General features: G+C 39.9%; 1 protein-coding gene across 1 annotated transcript in view; it reads left to right on the top strand.

Annotated features, from left to right (window-relative positions):
* Positions 1-14,222, top strand: part of LOC107152901 (minichromosome maintenance complex binding protein) — a 46,140-nt gene that overhangs the window by 12,186 nt on the left and 19,732 nt on the right. Inside the window, exons 2-5 of the mRNA XM_048791447.1 lie at positions 7,441-7,583; positions 8,118-8,258; positions 8,352-8,393; positions 11,686-11,787. Coding sequence (XP_048647404.1) covers positions 7,441-7,583; positions 8,118-8,258; positions 8,352-8,393; positions 11,686-11,787 — 428 coding nt within the window. The remainder of the gene's footprint in view (positions 1-7,440; positions 7,584-8,117; positions 8,259-8,351; positions 8,394-11,685; positions 11,788-14,222) is intronic.

The raw sequence follows: 14,222 nt of genomic DNA, 5'->3' as shown, positions 1-14,222 counted from the left end.
TTTTTTTTTTTTTTTGGTACTGGGGATTGAACTCAGGGGCACTAGACCACCTCGTCACATCCCCAGCCCTGTTTTGAATTTTATTGAGAGGGTCTCACTGATTTGCTTAGCACCTCACTGTTGCTGAGGCTGGCTTTGAACTTAAGATCTTCCTGTCTCAGCCTCCTGAGCTGCTGGGGTTGCAGGCATGTGCCACCACACCCGGCGCCCCATTTTTTTAATATTTATTTTTTAGTTATAGGTAGACACAATATCTTTATTTTATGTGATGCTGAGGATCAAACCCAGTGCTTCATACATCCTAGGGTAGTGCTCTATCTCTGAGCCACAACCCCAGCAATGCCCCCACCAATTAATTTTTTTTTTAAGAGAGAAGAGAGAAAAATAATTTTTTAATATTTATTTTTCAGTTTTCGGTAGACACAATATCTTTATTTTTATGTGGTGCTGAGGATGGAACCCAGCGCCCCGCGCATGCCAGACAAGTGCGTTACCGCTTGAGCCACATCCCCAGCCCAGCAATTACTTTTTAATGTCAGTAAAAATGATAAACCTCTAGCCAGACTGGCAAAGGAAGAGGAGGACAAATTACGAATATCAGTAAAGAAACTAATAGAAACATCTGAATTGATGTGAATTCAGCAACATAAATGGACCAGTTGTTTAGACATCACTGTATTAGCTTCCTGTTTCTGCTATAATAGCTTAAAACACTATGGATGCAGTTCTAGAGACCAGAAACCTGACATGGGACCCACCCAGATAAACTCAGGTTGTCAGCCAGACATGTGTCCCTGTATGGAGCTCTAGGGGAGAATTGGTCTCCTTGTTGCATCTTCTAGAGTCTGCCTGCATTTCATGGCCTATGGTCCTTTCTGTCTTCAAAGTCAGTTGAGTTTTTAAGTTTTAATGTTCTGACTTCCTCTTCCGTTTCCTCCTACATTTCAGAACCTTTGTGATTGCATCAAACCCACCAAGATAATCCTGTTAATAAGAGAGCTGATTAATTTTGATTCCATTGGCTACTATCAACTTGGATCTGGAATGTCCCCCAAAGTTTGTATGTTGAAAGCATTGACCCCAATACTTTTAGGGGTCAAATACTTTTAATACATTAATCATGAGTTCTGACATCATTAGATGGATTTCCACTGTGAGCTGAGTGAATTAATGGGAGGTGGGACCTAGTTGGAGGAAGTAGGTAGACTGCAGTGCCCTGGAAGAGTTTATCTTCTCCCTGGCCTGCCTGCCTTCCCCTCTCTCCTGCTCTCTCCCTCTCTCCTGCTCTCTCCCTCTCCCTCCCTCACTGCCATGAGCTGACAGCCCTTCCTCCATGATGTTCTGCCTTACCTCAAACCCAAAGCCTTGAAACCAGCTGACCATGGACTGAGTCCTCTGAAACGGTGACCTTCTTCCTCTTAGTTGTTCTTGTTAGAGATTTTGGTCAAGGTAACAAAAAGCCGATTGACACAGCTACACTCAGTTCCCTTTCCATGTAACAGGTATTCACAGGTTCTGGGGAGCAGGACTTGAACATCTTTGGCAGCCAAACCAAGTCTCCGTCTGCCACAACCACAAACTATCCAGACTCACTCTGATGAAGTAGAGGAGCATCCCATCAGCCCCTCTAGAACTTCTGCTATGCTTTCTATGAATTTGCCTAGTGTAGTTACCTCATGAAGTGGAATCATATTTGTCCTTTTTTCTGGTTTATTCCACTTAGCATATTATTTGCAAGGTTCATGCCTATTGCCATATTTTTTTTTTTTTTAGTTATAGATGGACACGATATTTTGTTTACTTATTTTTTTATGTGGTGCTGAGAATCGAACCCAGTGCCTCACATGTGTGAGGCAAGGCTCTGCCACTGAGCCACAACCCCAGCCTTCTAATTGTTATTTAACAAAGATACAAAAGATAACAGAGGATATCCTTTTCAACAAAGATAGTTAGACATTTATATGCAAAAAAATATAAATCATAACCCAAACCTGTGTCTTATATAAAACTTAACCTCAAAAGAGAACAGAAGGGCTGGAGATGTGGCTCAAGCAGTAGCGCGCTCACCTGGCATGCATGCGGCCTGGGTTCGATCCTCGGCACCACATAAAACAAAGATGTTCTATGCGCCAAAAATTAAAAGAAAATAAATATTAAAATTCTCTCTCTCTCTCTTAAAAAAAAAAAAAGAGAACAGAAAGAAGACCTTCGAGTCCTCAGTTATGGTTGTGAGTTCATACGTGACACTGGAGGCACAGTGCATTAAACATCTGATAAATAGGCCCCATCAAAACAAAAAACTTGTGCTCTGCAAAAAATACTTATTGAGACTAGAAGAATGAAAAGATAAGCAGTACACTGGGAGAATATATTTGAAAAGCATATATCAGATAAAGGACTTGTATCCAGAATATAAAAGAAAAACACAGTGGTAATTAGCCCAGTTTAAGAAGAAGCCAGAGATTGAAGTAGACTTACATAGTTATTCATCAGAGAGGACATAGAGTGGCCTGAAAGAGCTCAGCATCAGCAGCCATGAGGGAAATTCACATTTAAATTATGATGAGATACTACCCACCTGTTAGAGCACCTAAAATTTAGACAAAAACATGCATGTAAATCCCAGCTACTCAGGAGGCTGAGTCAGGAGGATTGTAAATTTGAAGCTCTCCTGGGTAATTTGGTAAGACTCTGTCTCCAAATTAAAAATAAAAAGGATTGGGGGTGTAGTTCCATAGTTAAATGTTCCTGGGTTCTATTTCCACTACCATAAAAATTAGAGTGCTTGCCTCGCATGCACAGTGCCCTGGATTCAATTCCCAGCAACACACACACACACACACACACACACAAATAGTGATAATACTAAGTATTGGCAAGGATACAAACAACTGTATATATTGCTGTTAAGAATGCAGCATGGTGCAGCCACCCTGGAAACGGAACAGAATCTTAGTCACTTACCAAGTACTCAGCTGTGCCTTCTCTAGATATCACCCTAGAAAAATGAAGTTCTCTGCACAAATGTTTATAATTGTTCATCATGAACAAACCTGGAGACAGTCTGAATGTTCTTCAGCAGGTGTGTGGCTACACAGCAGCTGTATAGAAGAGTACAACTCAGCAATGAAGAATGAGCCATTGATGTTTGCCTGTGTGCTGGGGTACCCACACCACCTATGCTTGAGCCATTAGAAGGTCCTGTGGGCTTAGGTATTTGCGCTCATGCTTACAGTGGATTATAGCAGTGAAGTCGGTACACACAGCTTGCCAGGATTGCAACCCCAGTGACTAAACCTTACTCGTGGAATTGTACTGTCTTGGTCTACCCCCAGGCCATTACCAGGCTCTGGTCCGGTAACCCTAGGTCCAAGGGTGAGGTAACCTCTGTTGCCTCCCTGGAAAAGAGGGTTCTGTGTCCCTAAAAGGGAGGGGGATGGGTGCTAGTATTGCAAAACTATATATTTTCCCTGATTTGTGTTTGTATCAGTGTTACCTCCTCTGACTCCAGCAGCTCACTTGTCCCAGGTCCTTGTCAGACAGGAGGGATATAAAGGTTGTCTGTGAAAAGAGAATTTGTGGTTGGCTTTGGAAACTTCTTGAATATACTTGACCTCATCTGTCTTTTGTCCCTGTTTTTTTTTTTTTTCTCTTCTAGGCACTTAGTGCTGCAGGTGCTTGACTTTCTGGTGCTGCCCATCCTTGTCCTCTTGAGTACCATTATGGTTTCTTCCCATGGAGTGCTCTGCGTCCTGAATGCCATTCCTTTCTACAGCAGCTTGTTTCAGCTCTTTGCATCTTTCAGGGTTTAGTGCTGTTTGTTGCTTTTTTTTTTTTTTTGGTACTGGGGATTGAACTCAGGGGCACTCAACCACTGAGCCACATCCCCAGCCCAGTTTTATGTTTTATTAGAGACAGGGTCTCACTGAGTTGCTTAGCACCTCACCATTGCTGAGGCTGGCTTTGAACTCGCCATCCTCCTGCCTCAGCCTTCTGAGCTCCTGGGATTACAGGTGCTCCACTGTGCCTGGCCAGAAACATTTTGTATACAGAAATATTCACATGCCTCAGCCTCCTGAACCGCTGGGATTGCATGTGTGGGCCACCGGGCTGGCCAGGGTGTAGTTCTTTGAGAAGCCTTGTCTGAGATGGTTTTTTTTGGGGTTTCTTTTTGTGTGTGTGTGGTGCTAGGGATTGAACCCAGGGCCTTGTGCATGCAAAGCAAGCACTCTACCAGTGGAGCTATATCCCTAGCCCCTGAGATGTTTTGATAGTATTGCTTCTTTGCTTTTAGCCCTTCTCTCTATAGCTTATCTTGGCTGTAAGTTCCTTCAGCTGTATCCTCATACCTGGCTGAGTGCTGGACGTAGTAGGATTAAGTAGTTGACAGTTATTATTACATTCAATACTTTTTGGAATTATTTGTTCCCTTAATTGTCTGCAGTACCATATACCTGTTTTGTTTTTGTGGTACTGGGTATCGAACCCAGGGACAGTGCATTCTACCTCTGAGCTACATCGCCAGCCTTTTTCATTTTTTAGATTTTTTTTTTTTTTTTTTTGTGGAGGCGGGTTACTGGGGATTGAACCCGGGGCACTTTACCACTAAGCTACATCCCCAGCCCTTTTCATTTTTTAGATTTCGGGTGTGGGGGGGGATTACTCAGGAGCACTTTACCACTGAGCCATCGCCCCAGCCCTTTTATTTTTACTTTGAGACAGAGTCTCACTAAGTTGCTTAGGACCTCACTTAGTTGCTGAGGCTAGCTTTGAACTTGCAATCCTCCTGCTTCAGCCTCCTGAGTCGCTGGGATTATAAGCGTGTGCCACCATGCCTGGCAGCACCATATGCTTATAAGCTGGCCATTACTTGAGAGAATTGTATTTTTACACATGCAAGTTGCTTAGGTAACCTGCTGCTCCCGACTCATTCCTTATGCTGCTTCCCCACCTGCTTCTTACACAAATGCAGTCGTGGCCTTGCGTAGGTCTTTTCTTCTCCCTTTCCTCCTCTTGTTTTGTTGTCAGCAGCAGCAGCAGCATTATTTTGAAACAGGGTCTCAATATGTTGCCTGGACTGGTCTCAAGCTCAACGTAAAGTGATCTTCTCACCTCAGGCACCTGAGTAGCTGGCACAACAGGCTTGAACTACCTTTCCCAGCCCACAAGTCATTTCTTCATTTTTTTCTTATTTTTGCTGTGCTGCAGATCAAACCCAGGGCCTCGTTCATGTGCAAGTGCTCTACCACTGACTACACTCTCAGCCCTTGAGGACCTTTTAAAATGAATTTCTAGGTCCCACCCTAAGAGTGCTGATTAGTAGGACTGGGGTAGCTACAAAGCCTGCATTTCTCACAAGTACTCAGGTGATGCTAAGGATGCTCTTCAGGAGACCCACTTGGGGGCCCACTGTATTAGAGTTCAAGTGCCTCCTTCCACTTCTTTTTCAGAGCTGGTCTTTGCCCAGTTAAATATAAGTGTTTGGGAATCCCACTGAAGCATGGTGTTTGCAGGATTCATTGAATGTTTCAAACGGAATCAGCTTCATGACAGGTTCCTTTACTCCACTCTTCTGTAGCACTTGGGTGATAAATGTAAGTGGTGGGAGGATTGGCCAGCTCTGTAGTTTGGTGGATTTAGTTAACATAAATCTGTATTCTTTGCAGGCGCCATAGTGCCCTTATTCCCAGAGACTCTGGAGGCTGAGGCAGGAGGATGGCAAATTGAAGGCTTGCCTCAGCAATTTAGTGAAACCCTGTCTCAAAAAGAGCTGGCTATGTAGCTCAATGGTAAATCACCCCTGAGTTCAATCCCCAGGACCACCACTTCCTGTAAGGGCCTTCTGCAGTTACTTATTCGTTGTAAGGGGAAAATGATAACTATATAGTGGAAAAGTTGGCTGTCACTCTGGGTGATCAAAATTAATACCAGCAGTTGCGAAGGTTGTCTCTCGAGATGTCATACTTTTAGAAAGATACTTCTGCAGTAGTATAATTGGTGTCCAAGGACAGAATGACAAATTTAAAGATCTTAATTGGCTTTATTTTTAATTCTGCAACTAGGCAACACTTCATGCGATATGATAGAGTATGCATTTCAGGGGACTAAGAAGACATTGGTTTTGTAGCCAAAGAAAGGCTGAAGAAAGTAAAAACAACAAAATACAGATGGGTCATTTCCAAGTTACTTTCCTCGACATTTGGGGATAGAGAAGCAGAACAATAGAAAACTGGTTAACATTGTTAGGTTGCTTTAGGTTACTTGTTTTATGTAGGAATTAAAGAAGAAGGTACTTGGTTATCCTGCCAACTAACTTGCTTGGGACATTTAGCTATCACCTCTTACTTCCTCTTGGTTTCTTGGAAGGTCAGATAAACAGCTTAGCTTTGTTTTGATGATATGGAACTTTGGCATGGGTGACTCCATTTTGGTTTTCAGTCTGTTGTAGGAGCCTAGTCGAAAGCAGTGACTTCCTAGAATTTTTAACATTGATCATTCTTTCTTTTTTTAAAAAAATATTTTTATTAGTTTTTCATGGACCTTTATTTACTCATTTATATGCGGTGCTGAGAATCAAACACAGTTCCTCGCACATGCTAGACTCTGCCACTGAGCCACAGTCCCAGCCTACCTTGATCATTCTTAATTGGAATCTAATCACAAGGAAACACCAGATATATCTAAATGAGAAATCATTTTTTATTTAAAGGGCCTATATTCTTAAATATCAGTGTCATAAGACAAAAGATTAAAGAATTTACAAATTTAAAGGAGATTTGAGAGACATAATAGCTAAATGCAAGAGATGATTCTAGCTGGGTCCTGGGTTGAAGGGGGAACTGCTATAAAGGATATTATTGGGTTAAATTGGAATGTGGATTGGTTGGTTAGATAAAGTATCAATTTGAATTTCCTGAACTTTACAACAGAACTGTGGTTATATAAAATAACCTAGAAAACACATACTGAAATATTTAGAGATTAAAAAATCTTTGATGGGTGCAACTTAATGGGTAAAAAAAAAATATGAGAGAAATGATAAAGTCACTGGAGCAAGGTTGCAGGTGTTCTGTGTATTGTTCATGACACTTGTAAGGTTTTTTTCTTTTTTTTTTTACTGTAAGTTTAAGATTTTTCCTAAATAATAAATTTGTAAAACCAAATACCCTCTGCTCTTCATTTCAGTGTAATTGTAAAGTTTTTTTTTTAATTTACATAAAAATATTTGAAACACAGAATGGTGTACAAATAATGGTTCACTTTGCCTGGGTCTGCTGGTACCTGGTTTTGTAGGTGTTGGCTGGGGCGTGAGGAGACCAGCACCCGCTGATAGCTTCTGAGGGCCATGTGAGTGCTTCAGATGCATTGAAGTCAATCTTTACCAGGGGAGCAGATTTTAGTTGTTTTCAGCGGGGTGGGCTACCTTGTGATGCACCTGAATATGGTCTGTTTTCATATATTATACCTTTAGCTTTGAAAACTGTATTTATCTTTCAGCTCAAAATGGAGTTAGTCCTGACTGGGAGAAGAAAGTTATTGAATATTTTAAAGAAAAACTGAAGGAAAATAATGCTCCTAAATGGGTAAGCTTATTGCTGTTTGGGGGAAGAGAGGATTGGGCAGGCTTCAGTTTATCACAGTGGAAGCCGTAATTCACCTGTAATTTAAAAACATAATGGTCTCTTTTGCAAGCTAATTTGGGGAATTAAATACATTGTGCCTCTAGGTGGCAGTAGCTGACTGTTACTTCCTAGGACAATCTGGTTGTAAGGGCATTTATTATTACCTTTGTTTTATTACCGTCAATTCAAAAGAATCGGCATGTGTGAGTTTTAAGAGGACAACTCATCCAACTAAATGCCTTTCTGTTAACTGAAACATGTTCAGAAGGACAAGCAGCCTTTACATTATGGTCAAGTGTTACCATGCAAACTTGCAAGAACTTGGAAAGTTCTTTCATCCAGAGTTATGTTGTGTTGACCATTGAGATCATTTAACATCTTGATAGGGCTTGACTGTGTGCATGTGACAATTTGTGTCTGGGTTTTGTGTGTATATGTGTTTAATGATTTATTGTCAGGATATTTTGTTGATTGACTTGATTGTTTTTTTTTAAGGTACCCTCATTGAATGAAGTTCCCCTTCATTATCTGAAACCTAACAGTTTTGTGAAATTTCGTTGCATGATTCAGGATATGTTTGACCCTGAGTTTTACATGGGAGTTTATGAGACGGTTAACCAAAACACAAAAGCACGTGTAGGTATTGCTTTTTTTGTAAAACTTTATACTTAGGAATTGTGGTATGAACTATATTAATATAATACTGTTATCCTTTGTTTTGGGCCATAGGTTCTTCATTTTGGAAAATACAGAGATATAGCAGAATGTGGGGTATGTATCCTTAAGAGATATAACATTTTTTAATAAGAACTTTTTCCCTGAACAGAGAATTCATTATTCCTTTGGTCAGTCTTTAGTTTATTTGACTTGTATATAAATAAGTTCTAAAAAAATCACATGAAAGCCCTGTGAGGTTGCACATACCAGCTATTCAGAAGACAGGCCAGCCTAGGTAACTTGCAGAACCCAGTCTTGAAATAAAAAAGGCTGGGGGTGTGGCTCAATGATAGAGTGTTCCTGGGCTCAATCCCTAATGCCACCTCAAAAAAAAATTGTGTGAAAATTTGGGGGGGGGGCTTCGTTTTTCTGATGATCATCATCTTTGTTGTCTTTTTCCCCCCTCTTTCTTTCTTTTAAAGATCTCTTACAAGATAGATTTTTGGGGGTGAGGTGGGTACTGGGGATTGAACCACTCAGGGGCACTTGACCACTGAGCCACACCCCTAGCCCTATTTTGTATTTAGAGACAGGGTCTCACTGAGTTGCTTAGCACCTTGCTTTTTCACCGAGGCTGGCTTTGAACTTGCGATCTTCTTGTCTCGGACTCCAGAGCCACTGGGATAACAGGCGTGCACCACTGCACCCAGCAAAAGAGAGCATATTTTAAATAACAAAATTCTTTTTTATGCCCAGTATCTATATATTTAGTTAAAAGGTTACTGATCATGATACTTTTTTTTTTTTAAATGAAAGTGAAAGATTAGGCTTTGCACTTGCTCAGTTAAATATAATCATCCTCTTTTGCTGGGAGAAAAAAATACTTTTTGTTTCTATACACTTTTTTCAATTATTCTTATTTATTTTTTTAAATTTATTTTTGCAGTGCTAGGGATGAAACCCAGGGGCGCTCTACTACTAAGCCTCACCTCCAGTCTTTTTTTTTTTTTTTTTTTCCTAAATTTTGAGACCGTATCTAAGTTGCCCAGGCTTGCTTCAAATTTATGATCCTCCTGCCTCAATCTCCCTGGTAGCTGGATTTACAGGAATGAGTGACCATGCCCACTTAGCTGTTTACTATTATTTATTTATTTTTGTGCTGGGGATTAAACCTAGCACCTGGCTCATGGTAAGCCCGTGGTCTACTGTTGAGCTGCACCCTCAGCTTAAAAATAGCATTGTTTTGGGGTTTGGTTTGTTTTGTTTTTAGTAAACTTAAACTTTTCATTGGAAAGAGGTAATAGAAGCTCTGACATCACTAATGGGGAGAAGAAAGCAGAATATTGGTTGTAATTGTAACGGTTTTGAAGTAGAAATTCACTAGAAAGCCAGTTAAAGTGGGGGCCATGGGAAATCTGCAATTTCTTTGTTTCTTTCCATTGATTTTTTATTATTATTTTAGTTGTGTATTTTTTACTTGTTTATATGTGGTGCTAGATTCAAACCCCTACACCCCCAGTGCCTCACACATGCTAGGCAAGCACACTACCACTGAGCTATAGCCCCAGCCCTGCATTGCTTTTTAAATACAGAATTGAGTTAAATGTCATTCTGACACCTGTTCAGCATGCCTGGCACAGCTGGGAAGGTTTTAAATTTATTTCACATTTAATAGTGAAAAAGATGATTGGTAGCATGTCAAAATAAATGTCTCCCATAATTTGCTGTATGCGTTTTTATATGTTTCTGTTGCAACCCAGACTTTTGATTGTCAACTATTAAAAAGAAAACAAGGATCACAGGTGGGGATTTAGTGGTTTTCCTGATGTGGTTTTCTTGCTATCGTTATTATTAGTGTCTGTCTTTTAAATATTCTAAGTGACAGTATTGGGGGATTGACCAGGCAGATGCCTCTGTAGGAAGTTGAGACCTCTGGAGTTACCTATGTTCTAGGTCTGCTTTATAGACCCAAAATCTTAGTTTTAGATTTAGAAAAGGACTTTACCATTCCAGGTATCTAACTGTTACTTATCCAGACTTCAAGAGATGTTTTTTTGATTATTGATGGATTGAATGATTGGTAGGTACTGAGGATTAAACCCAGGGGCACTTTATTTTATTTATTTTTATGTGGTGTTTAGGATCAAACCCAGTACCTACACATAACTAGGAAGTGCTCTACCTCTGGGCCACACCCCTAGTCCCCCTTTTTACTTTTTATTTTGACTCAGCCTCCCAAGTCACTAGGATTACAGGTGTGTGCCACCATGCCCAGCAAGAGATTGATTTTAAAACACTAATAGCAGGGGCTGGGGATTAGCTCAGTTGGTAGAGTGCTTCCCTCACATTTATCAAAGCCCTGGGTTCAATCCCCAGCAACACACACACACACACACACCAAAAAATAAAAAACAAAAACCCTAATAATACCAACCTCAGGGGCTAAGGATGTGGCTCAGCGGTAGAGCGCTTGCCCAGCACGTATGAGACCCTGGGTTCGATCCTCTGTACCACATAAAAATAAATAAAATAAAGGTATTATGTCCAACTACAACTAAAAAATAAAAAAAATATTAAAATAATAATAATAATAATACCAACCTCAGTAGAATTTGTTTCTGATGGATGCCAGTTCAGTGGGCAGATGTGACAGAATAGCCCTAATTTGGAAGATTACCACAAAAAAATTATATTAAGCAGAAATACAACTTCCAACAATTATTTGTAGTTATTTGAACTCATTTGAAAGATGGGTTTGTTTAATCTCAAACATGATGAACTTCAGGCCTCCCAGTATCTTATCTTTTAGTGTTTCCAAATGTAAAACTCATGCCAAGTCTAAGGGGTCAACTTTATCGATGCTTACCGAATCCTGAGCTTAAGAAGTCCTAACACATGAGACTGGTAAATTAACACACAACTTTCCCCCAGTACATGGTGGTGTGATGTAGCTCAGTAATCCTGGCATCTGGAAATGGGCTGAAGGCCCATTGAGGCTGTGCCTCTGTGATGCTGCCACATGCTCAGAGGGTTGTTTATGCTCTGCATTTTTCTTTTTCCACACCCAGGATCCAAGGATCTTGTGCATGCTAAGCACGTTTTCTAACACTGAACTGCACCCCCAGCCCCTGCTTTGTCTTTGAAAGGATTACAAAGGATTAATTTTGTAATCTGAGGGACTATGTTATGGATATGAGGGAGGTGGTGGATTGATTATTGCATTTGAAATGAGTATTAGCTTCCTTTTTAAAAAAGAGAAAAAATGGTAGTTTTGAATTAGTTGCTTATTGATTAACTTTTATGGTAACAGTTACTGTGGTTATTATTGTATAACAAATAATATGAAAACATTGCTAATTTTTAAAAAATTTTGTTATTTGTAAAAATACTTTTGTGTATATCACAGCCTCAACAAGAACTTGATTTAAACTCTCCACGATCTACAACTTTGGAAAGACAGACTTTCTACTGTGTTCCAGTGCCTGGGGAATCTACGTGGGTAAAAGAAATATCCTTTACCTGAACCATATGCACTGAATGGTTCCTAAATATTTCTTTAAATAAAAAGAATATGATTCAGGTTTCTAGTCTTTTTACTAGCTAGCTGGGTGGAGTGGGGGGCGGGGGATGACAAAAAAACACTTTTACTGATTATTTACAAAGTGTGGCTTTATTTTACTAACATAAAACAACCTAGTATTTATCACTGAGAAATTCTAAAATTACAAATACATTCCTATAATGAAATACTGTTAAAAAGGTGGAGGTAGATTTATAAGTACTGAAAAAATACCATGATAATTAGGTTAAAAATAGTTTCAAATTAGAGTTCTGCTTTTCTTTTAAAAAAAAATATTATTTTTTGGTTATAGCTGGACACAATTCCTTTATATTTTTATTTATTTTTATGTGGTGCTGGGGATTGAACCCAGGGCATTGTGCGTTCGAGGCAAGCACTCTACCAACTCAGCCATATCCCCAGCCCCAACATTTTGGTTCTTTTGAGAGGAGATTGTGAAAACCTAAGTCTCCTTTTTATTTATGATTTTTTTTTAATTTTTTTTTTTTTTTTTTTCACTGATGGGGATCAAGCCTAGGGCCTTCCGCTTGCCCCTCAAGCACTGAGCATCTCCATCTCCTTTGCTTTCCTTATAATGTCTGTGGGATATCCAGCATTGGTCTCTTTCATTCTCAGGAATGTAAGCTTGATGTAATTATCTGGCAGTACTGGGGATTCAACCCTGAACATTCTGCCTCTGAGCTACATCTCCAGCTCTTTTTACTTTGCAGTGGGGCTTTGCTAAATGGCTATGTCTGGCCTCAAACTTTTGATCCTCCTACCTCAGCCTCACAAAGTAGCTGGGATTGCAGGCATGTGCCATTGCACCTGGCCTTTTCTCTTTTACTATTTTTGATACTGGGGATTGAACTCGGAGGCAGTCGACCACTGAGCCACATCCCCAGTTCTTTTTTGCAATTTATTTAGAGACAGGGTCTCATTGAGGTGCTTTGTGCCTTGCTTTTTGCTGAGGCTGGCTTTGAGCTCAGGATCCTTGTGTCTCAGTCTTCAGCTGCTGGGATCACAAGTGTGCGCCACCATGCCCTGCTCTCTTTTCCTTGATTAGTTTTGCTAGGGGTTTCTTAAACAACCAACTCTTTTGTTTTGACTGTTTTCTGTTTCATTGATTTCTACTTGTAGTCCCTTCCTTTTGGTTTTGCTGCAAATTTTGTCTTAGCTTCTTAAAGTAGAATTTGGGGAAATATAAAAATCAGATCATTGATTTTTAGATTTCCCCAAATTAGCAATTACAGCAGTAAACTTATCTAGTCACTGCTTTGGTTGCATCCCATGAATTTTGATTTGTCATTTTTATTGTCATTCAGTTCAGAATGTTTTCTGACTTCTCTGTGATTTCTCCTACTGTCTTTGACCCATTGACAGTGTGTCTGTCCACATTGTCCCCTCCCATCCTTTGTTTTATCATGTCTTTCCTTTGTACTTAAATAAAGAACCCATAATATGTTACTGTTCTTGCCTTAAGCAGTTGTTAGCTGGTTGTGATGGTGCACACCTATAAGCCCAGCCACTTTGGAGGCTGAGGCAGGGGAATTACAACTTAGTGAGACCCTGTCTCAAAATAAAATTAGAAGGACTGGGCTGTAGCTTAGTATTAAAATGTACCTGGGTTCAGTCTTCAGAGCCAAACCAAACCACACAAAACAGAACAAAAAAAGCAGTCATCTTCTACAAAAATTGAGAAAATACATCTTTTATTTGTGAACACATTACCATTTCCATCCCCCTCTATCTCTTTTTTTAATGTAGAATCCTTTCCCTTAGTTTTTTACCCTTCTTTTTCTTAGAACAGATATGTTCATGGTGAATTTTTTTCAGTTCCTATTCAACTGAAAAAGTCTTTATTTCAGCTTCATTGTTGGAGCATATTGTCACCCGATGTAGAGTTCTTGATTGACGTGCATTTCCCCTCTGCAGTATCTTAATGATACTGCACCATTGTCTCTTGGCCTCCGTTATTTTCTGATGAAAGGTTAGTCATTCTTACAGCTCTCCTTGTGTGATATGTCTTTTGTTTTTCTCTGGCAGCTTCAAATATCCTCTCTGTGGTTTTCAGCACTTTAACTGTGATGTATGTGAATGTTTTATGTGTTTGTCTTGTTGAGTTTTGTTGAACTTTTTGGCTCTGTGGGTTGATACTTTTCAGAATGTTTGGGGAAGTTTTTCAGTCATCATTTCTCATAGTATTCCTTTCCCAGTCTCTCAGTGTTTCTGGAACTTGAGGCACATGATTATTTGACTCCTTGGAATCTTGTACAGGTGACTTGAGCTCTGTTCACTTTTGACCCCCCACCCTGCTTGTTTTGGGGATAACACCCAGGCTCTTGAGTATGCTAATAAGTCCTCTGTTACTCATTCCCCTATTT

This window comes from Marmota marmota, unplaced genomic scaffold (assembly GCF_001458135.2).
Source record: "Marmota marmota marmota unplaced genomic scaffold, marMar, whole genome shotgun sequence".
Lineage (NCBI taxonomy): Eukaryota > Metazoa > Chordata > Mammalia > Rodentia > Sciuridae > Marmota > Marmota marmota.
Note: the sequence above shows the minus strand (reverse complement) of the source record. Positions and strands in the feature narration are given on the sequence as shown.